General features: G+C 32.5%; 1 protein-coding gene across 3 annotated transcripts; it reads left to right on the top strand.

The window, feature by feature from the left end:
• Positions 1-40: 40 nt before the first annotated feature.
• On the top strand, positions 41-13,025 carry LOC128682952 (sodium-dependent serotonin transporter-like). 3 transcript variants are annotated; one of them, XM_053768033.1, is made up of 14 exons: positions 41-618; positions 1,296-1,383; positions 2,262-2,376; positions 2,837-3,009; positions 4,187-4,371; positions 5,027-5,135; positions 5,879-6,013; positions 6,588-6,791; positions 7,276-7,395; positions 9,281-9,400; positions 9,670-9,876; positions 10,626-10,766; positions 11,501-11,629; positions 12,703-13,025. In XM_053768033.1, exons 2-14 carry the CDS (start codon positions 1,318-1,320, stop codon positions 12,856-12,858), a joined length of 1,860 nt encoding a protein of 619 aa, XP_053624008.1. In that variant the 5' UTR covers positions 41-618; positions 1,296-1,317; the 3' UTR covers positions 12,859-13,025. The 3 variants fall into 3 exon arrangements, with proteins under 3 accessions (XP_053624008.1, XP_053624009.1, XP_053624010.1); XM_053768034.1 differs by lacking the exon at positions 12,703-13,025 and adding an exon at positions 11,225-11,396 and having other exon boundaries at positions 11,501-11,614; XM_053768035.1 differs by lacking the exon at positions 9,670-9,876.
• The last annotated feature ends 1,439 nt before the right edge of the window (positions 13,026-14,464 follow it).

Here is a 14,464-nt window from a genome sequence, read left to right as displayed (position 1 = left end):
CCTCCTCCCCCCATTATAAGAACATTTAATATTCTTATATCTGTGGTAGTCCCTAAGCCTGAGTAAAGGCCATGGAATTAGTAAGTACTGTTGTACGAAGTACTGACTAAGTCCATGGCAAAGGCGTCCATGGGTTTAGTAAGTACTTGGAGTACCTACTAATTCCATGGTATACTCTGAGACAGTCATGTAATGTATTTTATATCTGTGCACTCTACTGTCGGATCTAACCTTGTACACCTTGTGGTAAAATATCTCCTTCACCGCAATTTCCTCGAGAAAAGGTTACCCCGTTAGGGTCTTCAATGCAGAGATACTTGGAAATATTATATACCTATCCACGTTATAGATCAACAAAAAGAAGAAAATAATACCCGGTACATAAGAACATTATATAATGTTCTAATATCTATGGTACCAGTGAGGAATCTTCTTACACCTTAAACCTATTATGAAGAAAACTGTCAAAGCCATTTTGGCAAGTTTATTTAAGATTGTAGGTAATCAAATATTTTTATATTGTGTTTTTTTTTTTGAAATTCAATGATCATATTGAAATCTTAAGTTTTTACAAACGAGTGTGTGTTTGATGTCTTAACTCTTTGTCTCTTTGAAAGGGTAAGACGGTCAATCTTTTCTTTAGTATTGTTATGCTATGATCTAAAAATGTACGCATAGAACAGCGCCGATTTATAAACAAATGATGATACACATCCATTTAAATTGAATCAACCAAATACTAAACCATTTTTCTCAACATAGAAGGATAAAAGTGACGTGTATGAAGAGATCTATAACGGCCCCAAAAAAAACATAGAAATATGATTTTGTCGAAAAGGCAATTGAAGAGTATTAAATATGACTAATCTCGGGTTCCTTCATAGTGATAGAATTAAAAGCCTTCATAGTGGTATTATTCCTATTTTTTTTAATCCTCGACGACAGAAGCAGGAGAGTTTATAGTATCTGTGTATCTGCATTTCCAACCCCATTCATGGTTTCATAGAAGCTAAACGGCTGAACCTATGTTGATCTACATTTTTTTTTAAAGATCTGTGAGCTGTAGACCTCGCGAGCTTATAAATATTGCCGATCGTGACAAAATTGACCGTTGGATAAAGTCAATTCCTATGACTTATTAATGGTGACTGTCCATGCTAACGCAAGAGGAAATTGAGTCCTAGAACATGTGTTCTCATTACAACGAATAGTTCGTAAAACGAAAAAACAAAAACTGTTATAATAAGGATATCATTTTTTTATTTTAGTGTAACTATGACTAAATTTGTTTACAGTATTAATTGAGCATAATTCAAAATGCCGCGATCAGGACACTTTATAATGGATTTGTCATCAAGTATGACATTAGTTTCGGACAAAGCGGTGAGTTGATGGAGTTTTTCTCATTGATATGGTTTATGATATAGAAAACCATTAGTAGGTACCTATCGGAAAATATGAACACAAAAGCCAGATTTTTAATTGTTAAAATTACTTTACAGTAATTACTCTAGAATGGAATATTTTGCTTACATAACGGACATGACGAAACTATACGAGGGCTGCTTTTTAAGAATCTTGAACTGGCCACTGCATAAATAATATTTAAAAAGTAATTATTACATTTGAAAATTGAACTTTTTGGCTGTATATGTAGTTTGTTTAGTCCGACCGTCATTTGTTTTCATTGTGTGGCGCGATTTTAAATATTGCGTATCATAATCACAATGGATTTAGCACGAAAATTTTCGTGCGATGATTTATTATAAGTTTAAACCATATTTTAAAAAAGAGTCATTAAGAGTTTTTTTTAATTTTATTCCAGATACCTATACTAAATAGCATGTAAGGGTTTGTTTTTGCCATCTGGCTACGTAACCCTAAAAATACATAAGTTGACAGGTTTTAGAACATAGTCATGTCAATTTAATTGTGATTGTATTACCATTATATAAATGTAATCACTGTTTATTTATTGGAGTCTATTATTATCAAAAATATTTACAAATATAATAAATCACGACAGTACCATTGTATATCTATAGGTATAGAGCCTGGATTTCAGTTGAAAGTCACTCCATTAATGGATGAATTGAATGAATGAAACTAAACGTATAAGTATACAAAATTTCAAAAGATACTACGTGTTCATATATATAGTTATGTTGATACGAATATTGCACGTTAAATATAAGAAGATATAATATATAGCTTACCATTTTACATTGCAACTGAAAATGATGAGTATATTTTCGTTTCAGGAATCAGGAAAAGATCATTTCAAGTGGGATAGCATTAAAATATTCCTCTACTTTACATTCTCATTGTCTTCATGCAGTTTTACTTTCGATATGTTTTCAAAGGTGGCTGACAATGGTAGGTTCAGTATTGTTTCGTGATTTAAAGTACTTAGATTTGATGTTTAAATACCATTATAATATTATATGATAGTATGTGAATGAGTTATGGGTCCAGTAATAGTGTGTGCTTATGCTGTGACATAAAGAAGTAACCGCTTGTCAAAAGCCATATCTGAAAAGAAGTTAGAAATTTAGAAAAATCAGAACTAAGTCAACGGCTAAAGGTGTCCGATGTATATATTAAGTAATAATAATTTATTACTTGCTGTCCTACAAATTGCACCTCCAATATCGTTTATAGGCTGTATATTGATAAAAAACTTTGCAGCTGTTAGATCATTCCGATCACAAGATGGCGACGAAATTAGTGACCTAATTGAGAACTAAAGAAAATTTTGATTCCGTGCCTACTGACTTATTTTTAATGAAAAACCTCGTACAACTAAATGTTTCTTTTGTTTGTTTTTAATTTTCAGTAAGAATATTGGATTTCATTGTAGTAGAGATTGCACTTGGCATGCCTTATATGTTTATGGAATTTTTTATAAAACAGTACACAAGAAAACTTGATTTCCACCACTCCCTTAATCCTTTACTGAAAGGAGTTACATATGGGTCTCTGCTCCAGACAGCTTTGCATGTAATTTTGGTGAGCAATATTCATATAATATAATATTTTCAGCACTTAATTTTGATTTAAGAAACTTTTATGTAAGACGGAATAATGGAGAGAGTAACGTATTTTTTTGTACATATCAGTCAACAAGAAACAACTACTTACAGCGAAGACGTGTATATATATATATAAAAATTCAACCTACAACTATTCGTTAATTTTCAAACAATTTCATCGTTATGGTAAACTGCAACTGGTGTCTGTGTGAAGTACCGTGTTATAATGTGATAAATCATATCCCACCTTTGTTAAGTGGAATAAATGTAATACTACTTGTGCATAATCAGTGTAGTGTAATTACTGCATTTGAGGTTCATTTGGGATAAGATTTAACTTAGCTTGTGAAAGTATTCTTTCTGTCATTATGTTTTTTTTTTCTAATTGGTTACTTGGTTAGTATTATCATTAAACATATTTCTTAAGAAAATAATTTTATAACATATTTGCTCGTAAAGGGTCACTTGTTTCACCAATTTCAATATCGTATTGTTTCTCATTACGCATTTGTGCGGTATTGCAATGTAAAACGTACTAGTTTTTTTTAAATAAAATAAAACGCACGGTTTATTAAGATGCTCCGTCTAAATACGAATTTTTTTGTCAAACTTTTTATGAATAAATAAATAATCTTCAGGAGATAAAAAATACACTTTTCATTCTTTAAATTAATTTTGACAATAAATTATAACCATTTATCTGTAACAAAACACAAATATATTAATTTACTTTATTATCAATATTGGCTGTTTTTGTGCCTTTGCCTAAAAAAAAAAACCGCAGATGCGCGCGCATCGCTAATTTATGATAAAATAAAGCGCTTTTTCTTTTCGCTGTATTGTTGTTATTTGAAAATGTCGTCAAGTAGTGATGAGTGTCATTTGACACCGCCACAAGTCTCAAAAGTAGCGAAAGAGACCAATAAGCTTCAATCAATTTTATAAATTGTTCAAATGTTTATAACTGCTTTAACAAGTAATTAAAGATTTGTTCGTTTTACGTGTTTTATTTCATTCCTCGCAAATATGTTATAAAATGTCTTATGACATAAATACGTGCGCTTTGATGATTACAGTCTATGCTTTCTTGTAGCAACATGGCCTCGGCTGTAATTTTCAACTAACCGCACTTATATCATAAAGTACTATTACAGCACGCCTGTGATCTAACTGATGGGTTCGAGTACCTAGCAAAGATTTTATTAATGCGTCCTTTTACCACGGCTTGCCCAAAGCCGCCCATACCAAATTTTTGTTTGAATCGATTTAATATCGGTTTACGATGTGAAGTTGGCCGAAAAACTTGGATGAGTAACTCTTCTGTACACGTATACTATGAGTAAGTATTTACTAATAATAATTAATTTAAACTCAAACTTCTCGACCTAGAAAAATATCTCGAATATCTTGTTAAAACAATTACTCAACTTGTACTATGAAATTTAAGATCTAGATATTATTAAGTATTTTAAACGTAATATATGAACTGGGAGCTACTATCCTTACCTACATATTATAAAACAAAGTCGTCTACCGCGACGTGTTTTTACCCAAAAGAAGCCGGAAAGGGCTGCTAGTTAAACATAAAATACGTAGTACATTATTCCGACGGAAAAAAAATCACAAACCCAAAGAAAAATTTACTTAGTAAAATATATTTTCAATAGAGGCCCCGGCTTCACTAGTAAAACCATAATAAAGTAGCCTATGTTTAATTTATTTTGTTCCAAATATCATCAAAATCGGTACAGTCGTTTTTGAGTTTATTCATTACAAACAAACAAAAAACAGGAAAACACAAATCTTTTCTCTGTGTAAGTATTATTAGTACGGATTAACAAATTCAAATTTGGTAAAAGGTTTCCTTTCTATCTGATCCATATAGCGTGTAGATTTTTTGTTTTAAACAAAAAAATAATTTACGGAACCCTCGTAACATGAGTTTTGCTGGCGTTTGACTTGTTTTTCCCTTTAGATTTTTTTTTATTTTTCAGTAAAAAGGCACACGAAGCAACCGCCTCTACAACCAAAGTGTTTGCCGTAGCCATTGTTTGGATTTGTAACTTTTTCTTCAGTACTGTATCAGTTGATACGTTGCTATTGGTATGACTACATATTGATTTGTGAAATACAATAGCGAGTTTAAGAGGGTAGGGATAGATATTGTCCTGGACTCCCATGCTTTAAGGATGAGAAAGAGACAAGAAGAGCGCTCTGATGAGAGAGAGATCGTACCGACCGACAGCGAAAGATTTGATTCAGTCCAAGATGGGTTCAAACATGACATCAAACATTTAGTTACGGACCCTGGGCTCCAACGTTTGAGAAAAAGCTAAGATAAGAGTAGAGATAGAGTTCGATTCGATCTATTCTTTCGATGCTACAATTTCTGTACTTTAGTTTAAAAATATTAAAATAAAAGTTAAATAAAAAAAATTAAAAGCCCGGTCCTCCTAATTCGACTTAAGTCTTGCGAAAACGTTTATATATCAAAATATTCATTAATACTTAGGATTTTTTAAAATTAAAGGTCTATTAAATAGGAAGGGGTTTTAATTTAACTTATACACTTATTTAATTCAACTACTTGGGCAAAAAACGCTTGCTTGTTCAACGATTAATCTAGTCAAGTGTTGAGTGATATTTACCACAGAAATGAGTCTTAATATGAACATCAATTTCATAAAATAAAAAAGTAACATTGAAACAGAGACAGGTTAATATTAAATCGGAACAGAAAACGTATTTGTCAATCACAACCAATTGGAGAGCGACTCGCGGTTATCCATCAGTTATTAATGAACTGAAATTATTCAACGCGTAAAATTATTTATTTTGTATTGCAGATATCGAAATTGTCATTTTTATTTAGAGCTATATCTTCGTGTTTCCTTGCGCTGTCCATGTCTCTTGCATCAGGTCAGAAAGTGACGAGAGCGGTTCTAAGTGACATCATGAGCCTTAATTCAAAACCCTCATATGTAAGTTTACGGCTTAGGTATATGGCTTAGGTATTTTCTAAACGTTGCTTTATATTTCTAAACGTAACCGCAGCTGGGCAACCTGTCTTACTCCTAGATAAAGAATAGTCTTAAATTCTTTGGAAAAGATAATACTTATTTATTGATGCGAAAGTGTGAATATGATGTTGTGTAAAGAGGAAGAAATGGACCTAGAATAGTACAGGCACTTTTAATGCCAAAAATACTAAGAAAACACAGCCCGGTGTGCAGCTATTATATTGATTAATGTGACATTATTCCACCTCTTGTATCAGGGTGATCAATATTATCAAAATTACACCTAATACTGATTCTAACCGGTCTGTTTCGATCTGTCAAAATCGGAATTTAAAAGATGTCCAGTTGCCTCGGATTTTGCGATTTATTTAGCTGTCACAGGGAACGTGCTAAATTATTACGCTTGTACATTTTGCCGTTTCTTTTTTAACTTCATTGGACTTTTCTCTCATCTTCTCTCTTACTCACCCCTGTTCATGTAAATAAAATATCAATATAAAATCGTCAATTACTACTATACATATAAATGTTTCAGGACGTGACTATGGATCTGGTGGCATACATCTACGGCATAGGTTACATAGGCGTCTATGACTTTCGAAAGATTTCACCATTCGTCATGGTTGACAATACTGTCATAATATTCGCAGTAGTGTTCACTCTGGTGGGCTTCGTCAGGTCCTTTATTGTAAGAGTTCTGTACGTATTGATGACCAAATGCATCGTAATTGATGTAAAGGTAAGTTTTTGTTCTTATTTTTTAATGATCACAAAACAAAAAACGGACCCCTTATAGTATATGTCGTTTCGTTCGTCTGTCAGGACTCTTAGAGGTGCCTAGGTAGGTATCTAGTTGAAGTTTATTAACCAACATCCTATTTCGATGATTCATTCACCAACAGGAACAAATAGTGGTTATGAAATCTGCCATAAGTACGTGAGTAAATTTAGTGAAAAATGGATAGGTTTTCAAACAGACAATGTTTTTAGCATGAAGCTCATGCTCTCCTCTATCTCCTTCAACCTCCAGAACTCGAAATGCGAAATAATTTTCTTCCTTTCCTTTCCTTCTATAAACTCTTGCTATAAAGCTATACCACAACTGCGCCGGCGACGACGTTGTATCTCATACTCGCAAATAACAATGTGAGAGAGATTGGACAACCTTTATTCTGTAGATTTATTTGAAGTATTTCCCATTATTTAATTATAATGTTTTACAGATCACCTACCATTATTTGATATTTGGAGTACTACCCTTGGGTGCCGATTACCTCCCTGCTCACCGACTTTATCTTCTAGTCATATATGGAAATATTATTATAGCTACATTATCTTTCTTAGTAAGTTATTTTTGAAATATTTCGACTTACTATTTTACTCTCAGTAGTGCCTGCATTGAAAAGATTATTAGCGAGCATTTAAAAAATCACGCAAATAATTTGAATGCTGGATAGACTTTTGACATCTCGGTCAGAATCACGGGCTATGGCTGTGAGAGTTTAACTATTAACGTATTAGAGACTAAAATATATGTAAATTAATATACATTAAAATATACTACTACTGATATTATTATTTCTTACTAACCGCGTCTAGTTTTATCTGCACACTCAACCTAAACAGCTAGTAAGCGGGGCTGATAACTTTTGCCTATAAAATTTGTCAGGCACTTCTACCGAACAAATTGTATAATTGAAATATCTTTATACGAAATAATACTGAAATACGTAAATGCAGTAAATATGAAGCTCTAAACACTTTAAGGGACTTTGGAAATTTGCTCTGAATCAGGAAGTGATCAGTAAACCTGACGTCAGAATAGCTGGTAAAAAAACGCCTATGTACTATATATGTAGCAAATATCAGCAAATATTTAGCAATTGTTTATTCAACTCTCACAGCTAAATTCCAATAGGTAACCAGCGATTCTGAGGGATACCTTGAGATTCATATATCATAGTGAAATATCACCGAGAATACACAAGTGACACAATACGATTTGATAAATCCATGGGTTGGGTAACTTCTAAGTACTCTTTTAAAAATGGAGAAAAGCGAGTTTCGAGACTAACAAACAGATTTCCGACAATTTTTTTCGCCGCGCTATATCTTCGAAACCACTTAATTTCAAGAAAGTATACGAAATTCTTCAACTCCAACACCACTCCACAAAATATCATTCACTGTGAACTTATGCTACCACGTTGCCATATTTCTTGACAATAATGCTGGTCCGGCACTACCTAGTTCATTTCGACACGATACTAATGATATTCCACAAAAAAGATAATTATACCCACTTGGGTGATTTGACTTGTGGTTATCAAATTTCACATTGTTGTCCTTAAATCACTCTCTCAAAGTCACCTGGGAGACCCGAATCTAAAAGATTTAAAATATTATGTTTTATTTCTTCAAATCATCTGGGTATATAAATCAATCATTTAAATTATTACTAATAAATTATTTTGTTTAGCTTTTTAACCGACTTACAAATAAGAGAGGAGTTCTCAATACGTCGCATTTTTTTAAATGTATATCTTACTCCATTACGCGAAAGCGGCTGGATCAATTTGAGTTATCCTTTTTTGTTTGGTATGGTATACTTCCAAATACTATGTGTATTTTTTAGTTTCCTGAATCTTAGTAGTTAGTAGTGTCATCACGTTGTCACACACCAATAAAATAAATAAATAATGGCCAACTAATAGAGCACCTATTATCATATTCTTTGTTTTTTTGTACGTGTGGAAAAACCCTCGTATCATCCATCCAGTACCATACTCCCTACACACTAACTTCTGTACTCGTGATGACTTATTGCTGGCCATCGATAAAACTGTGGCCGCAGGAGACCAAATCTTATCTAAATTGTCAAAATCTTATTCTGATATCGATGGAGGGCGTTGACACGCAAACAAAAACATTAATGGTAGCAATGGCGTACTATATGGCTACTAGGTAATCAAAGCAAAATTGCGATCCGTGATCAAGCGTACTATTATCCCTCCTCCCTATATATGGATACGTTCCCGTATATAGTGCCATTTGAATAATTTATGGTCACATTCAATGAAATATTAAATTAAATGCTGTGGAATTTGTCATATACTTTTAGGTTATAAAAGTACATAAGGTGTTTAAATTTGCAACAATTATTACAATAATGAATTGGTGATAATTTTCAGATTACCAAAATTACCTTATACATCGTTGTTTTTCCAGTCGGTTTCGACTCTGACTTTGTCAAGGCTGCTACATCGCGAATTCAGATCTTTAAAAAATATTTATATAGTTGGGATATTATGCTTTATCGGATTCGTCGCTACGCTGCCATTGGCTATTGTAAGTTTAATTTATGTTTATTTTTTATTTAGTCTGCATTTCTTTTTCATTTAAGCTATATCATAAGCACTTTATTGTGAATTAGTAGCCAATTACTCAAGTGCAACAATCGTGGAAGTATTTTTAAAAAGTTCAATTACATTTACGAAGAAAATAAAAACAAAGATAACCATACCGAACCATTAAAAAATAGCGCAATGGTCTAGATGATCTGCGATCCAACTGAAGTTTTGTAATTTATCTGTACAACTTTTTTTTTTCTCTTTTAGGCTAATCCTACATCGATAAAGAATGAACTTACAGGATTAAAAATAGGTCTGTGCATCGCAGTTCTTTATCTTGGAGGTGTTAAAGTCGCCTTGGTTATGTGGATTTACGGAGTGAATAGGTTCTCAACAGATATACACTATTGGTTGGGCTTTAAACCAACTAAGTTTTGGAGATTTTGTTGGTCGGTGCTACCCATCGTTTTGTTTGTGAGTTCTTTTTTTTTCCAAATTTAGACTTTACATAACTTTGTACCTAGATGTTTATAATGGTACTAGCTTTTCCCGCGGATCCGCGGCCCACGTGAATAACAAAAATAAAAGTTTACTTTTATTTTTGTTATTCACGTATTGACTAACTAACTTTTATTTTGTTTATCTCTCATTCATTTCATAGCAAATTTTTCAGGACTGAAAAATGTTTTTCATTCGTATCATTTCCCGTTCTCGATACGATTACCGCCCCATTTTATTTTCTGTATCTCGTCGCGTGTCCCGCTATGTGTCTTGTCCCGTTTCCTGCAACATGTTCCGCTCCCATTCCCCACAACGTATCCCGTTTTCTTTTCACGGCATATCACGTGTCTTTTTTAATTAACCATAAACGTAAATCAAAATATTAATGTGTCTTTCTTCAAAAATAAAGTATAAAGTGTTTCATTAAAAATCCACTCCCTAATTCACCACCATAGGAATGCAATTTTCAAAATTCGTTTAATGGGTTATTACTTTTCCCTGACCAAAATTTGGACGAAGTTTCGTACAAACTTACAACCACTATTTCACCTAATGGAATTTCCAAAAATCTTTCTTTTTCTTTCTTAGCGTATGCTTATTTTATATGCCCGATCGATCCAGTAGTTTTATATGAAATGTGTTGAAAATTGTATATGAAATCACTCTGTATATATATGATGATGATATGTATATATTAATATTTTATGTAATTTTAATTTCAGGGGCTCTGCTTTTATCGCGTCGTTAATTTAACTAAATTTAAAAACGTAACAATTACATTCGCATGTATTTGGTTTTTGGGCTCATGTTTGATTGTTATTATGTTTCAATTAAGAACAATAGCAAAATTCATGGTCGGAAATGTAAGTTTGTTGTATTAAATTACATACATTTAGCATTTAAAATAGATGAATTCATACTTTCACAAAATTAAAATATTTTGAAGTGACATTTAGGTGAAATTATTTAGCAATTTTGAACTGAATTTCTTATGGTTTTTGATCCTTTTTTGATTTTTGATTTTTGATTTTATCCACATTAACTTATTATCCACACCAGGAGATCAGATATATTTTTATTTATTTTTTATTCCGTTCAGATCCCTTCGAACTGATAAACAAGGGATCAAGCATATACATTTTAATTTCTAGTGATTGTGACAATTATGTCGATGTTCTAGAAGCAAAAATATATTTATCTTGAGAAATATTTTTCAATTGAATGTACTCATTCATAATAAAAGGATCGAAATGGATCGAAAGATTTATAGTGGATCAGAGTGGAATTAAAAATAATAATTGGCTGTGGATCCATTTTGTAGATCACCAGAATAACTAGCCAAGTACGGCTTCTGCTAATATTGAGGAACCAACTATCGCCCGTGGCTTCGCCCGCGTTTATTTCCCACGGGACCAATTATTTTTCCGAGGTGCTTCAAACTACATGTATGCACAATTTCAAGAGTATTGGTTGCGTAGATAGAGCGTGACGAGGTAACAAACAAACTTACTTTCGCATTTAAAATATTAGTTAGGATAAACTATATAGTAAGCAGTTAATATATTTTACCGCTGAAAATTCCATTTATACTTTTTAGAATTTCATCAATGCATTTAGAAGTTCAAGAAATTATGGACCACCAGATTATGAGGACAGAAAGAAAAGAAAATATTTTAGCGAAACATTGCGTTTAAGAAAGTGTTCACATCGGTGCAAAGTATATGACGTAAGTTTTTGTTCAACGAACTTACAAATAATTTTGATTACATTCGAGCTGTGACTGGTACACTATGCGTCGCGGAATCCAAAATCTTTTTAAAAAGTCGGATTACTAGCTGCTCTCCGTGGCCTCGCTCTCGTGGGTATTTCGGGATAAAGCCCCGGGGCGCAGCTAGAGGTTATTTTCTATTTTCGTGTACCAAATTTCATAACAATCAGTCCAGTAGATAATATGCGTGAAGAGGTAACAAACAAACTTACTTTCACATTTACAATAATAGTTGGGATGGGATGTAGAAACATCTTTTGAATGACTCGAAAGATTATGCTGCATAATATTTTTTTAAATATGTTTCATGATATTATGTAATAATGTATTGTTTTATGATTATGATTGCAGAACAGATCTGTAACGTAAAATTGAATCATCAAGGTGACGTCGATATTTTGAAAAAAAAGAAAAACAAAAAATAATTTAAAGAAACGTTTATATGCACACAATTTGATAATTTTATTTATATTTTTGTTTATTTCTTCTTTTATCTTTTTTTAAAACATTTTTGTAATATTGGGCACGAAAATCGCACAAGGATGCGGTTGCACCAATTATATTAATTTTTTTGGTAAAATCAGCAAAAACATCGTGAAATGCACACTCAATGTCAAATAGATTAGTTACATTTTGGTCATTATTTTATGACTTTATTAGGTACTATCTCATTAATAAATTGATTTCTCATTGTTGTGTATCCCTATCCCTGATCCAACTAATATTATAAAGGCGAAAGCAAGTTTGTTTGTTACCTCTTCGCGGTTCGGTACGTTTGTTACGTCATTGTATACGAAGTGACTACCGCACTTTCTGTGTTCACAAAAACACAAAAGCTGAGTACCACGTAAATCGCTATTTGAAGATTTAATAAGAGAAATCCTCAATATTTAATAAGAGACCCATTCGCATAAAAGTATGCGAATGGGTCTCTTATTAAATATTGAGGTAAATTAATAAAAATAAATACAAAAAGATCTAAATCCTTGTGTGTATCGAATTGTGTGTGTCGAATATCTTTTTTTTTACAGGAGAAATATGACTGTAATCACATGCCTCTAATGTCGACATTAAGTCCCACATTATCAGACGCTGGGTCTTTATGTTCAGATGAGCTGATGAACATCTACGTAGCCAATAAGAAGGAGTTAAGGGCATCCACGGTTGAAGTGGACACATACCTTTGACAATAATATTTTATAATGTGATATTCATATACGGTTTTACAGTTTTATAATATATTTTTATTTTTTATTTTATTTGTGATTACAGTTTTTATGTATACTCGTAATCTAATTGAAACTGAAAGGTGTAAAACAAGTACCTATGAATAAATGACGAATATAATTGCTTATTATATTTGTTTATGTTTCTCTGCAACCATGGAACCAAATATACATATAATAAAATTGAAGAAAGGCCAAATTTGTACATTGGATATTTTTTTAAAATTCTTCATGGAATATACTTAGTTACTGATATACGAATAGATGACGAAAATATAGTTTTGGAAATTTTTGTCTGTTTATCTGTCTGTCTGAACGCGCATCACTCGAAATCAGATTTGTACCTTATATTTTACCTTATATACCGGTAAATGGTCAGGTTCTCGTAGGATAACTGAAAAACTAATTACGAATTAAAAATGCGTCACAATCCCGGGTTAACATCTTATTGACATTTCATCCCGGAAAATGAGGAGGGTCCTGTATGAAAATTAAAATATTTCATCATCAAGAGTCATTTCACGAAGATATTATTATATTACACATAAATTGGATTAATAGATTCTGAAATATCGTGAAATTAAAAAATACGCACACCGAATTATTTTAAGTAGGTACTTATATACTTTTATATTGTTGAACATGGCTCACGGCGACGGCGGCTCGAGATGTAACGCAGAGCGCGGTGTAGCCCGCAACGTAATCTTAAGATTTTTACTTGATACTTATGTCGTGCACAAGGTAAATTTTATTTATTTTCGTTGTATTCATACAAAAATTGTTATCAATTGTCAGAACGAGTTTCTCTACTTTCTTTCTTTATTAAAACTAAATTTACAATACAATACAAAATATATTTATTGCTCATAAAAACAATTATTAGTACAAATTATACAATTGTGCATACATATGGACCAATGGTGGGCCTATTGCTAAGCAATCTCTTCCAGCCAGCCTTTGGTTAGTGAGAGAGGATAACAGAAGAGAGTGGGCGCAGTATGCATCAATATATCAGTATAAAACTTTTCCGTTACTGAGGGACTGAAGCTGAAATTCGGCATGTAGGTAAGTGTAGCACTAAGAGAGGATTTTTGGAAATTCTGGGAAGTTGAAAGGGGTGAAAAACTGTAAATATGAAAGTTCTACATCGTTGAAGTTAGTGACTTGAAAATTTGGATTTTATTGTTTACGTAAGTAATGAATACGTGTTTCAGATTTTTCTGAAAATTAACCCTCAAAACCCCTTCAAAAGGTGGGTGAAAGATTGTATGGGACTTAAAACAATTTTCAAGATAAAAAGCTGAAAAAAAATTATTTAAGTTTGTGGTTAATAAAAAATCGGGACGTAAAACGTCATGGAAAATGGGACGGACGCAGAAAGCGGGAGTGGGAGAAGAAGCGGGAAATGGGAGACACGTAGTGGGAAACAGGACGGGACACATTGCAATAAATATAATGGCACAATATGTAGGAAACGGTACGAGAAGTTTGTGGAACGAGATACGCAGCGGGAAACGGGAAATTGAACTAAAGATGAAAAAAATAATGCGCATTTGTATCATATATG

This window comes from Plodia interpunctella, chromosome Z (genome assembly GCF_027563975.2).
Source record: "Plodia interpunctella isolate USDA-ARS_2022_Savannah chromosome Z, ilPloInte3.2, whole genome shotgun sequence".
In the NCBI taxonomy this organism is placed as follows: domain Eukaryota; kingdom Metazoa; phylum Arthropoda; class Insecta; order Lepidoptera; family Pyralidae; genus Plodia; species Plodia interpunctella.
The sequence above is the reverse complement of the archived record's forward strand: the minus strand, read 5'-3'. Positions and strand labels throughout refer to the sequence as shown.

Bases quoted from the DNA above. Each gene is read 5' to 3' on its own strand.
- LOC128682952 (XM_053768033.1), top strand. From the start codon at position 1,318: ATGCCGCGATCAGGACACTTTATAATGGATTTGTCATCAAGTATGACA. The intron at 3,010-4,186 runs GTGAGCAATATT...GTACTATTACAG, and splicing joins CAGCTTTGCATGTAATTTTG to CACGCCTGTGATCTAACTGA. The intron at 6,792-7,275 runs GTAAGTTTTTGT...AATGTTTTACAG, and splicing joins GCATCGTAATTGATGTAAAG to ATCACCTACCATTATTTGAT.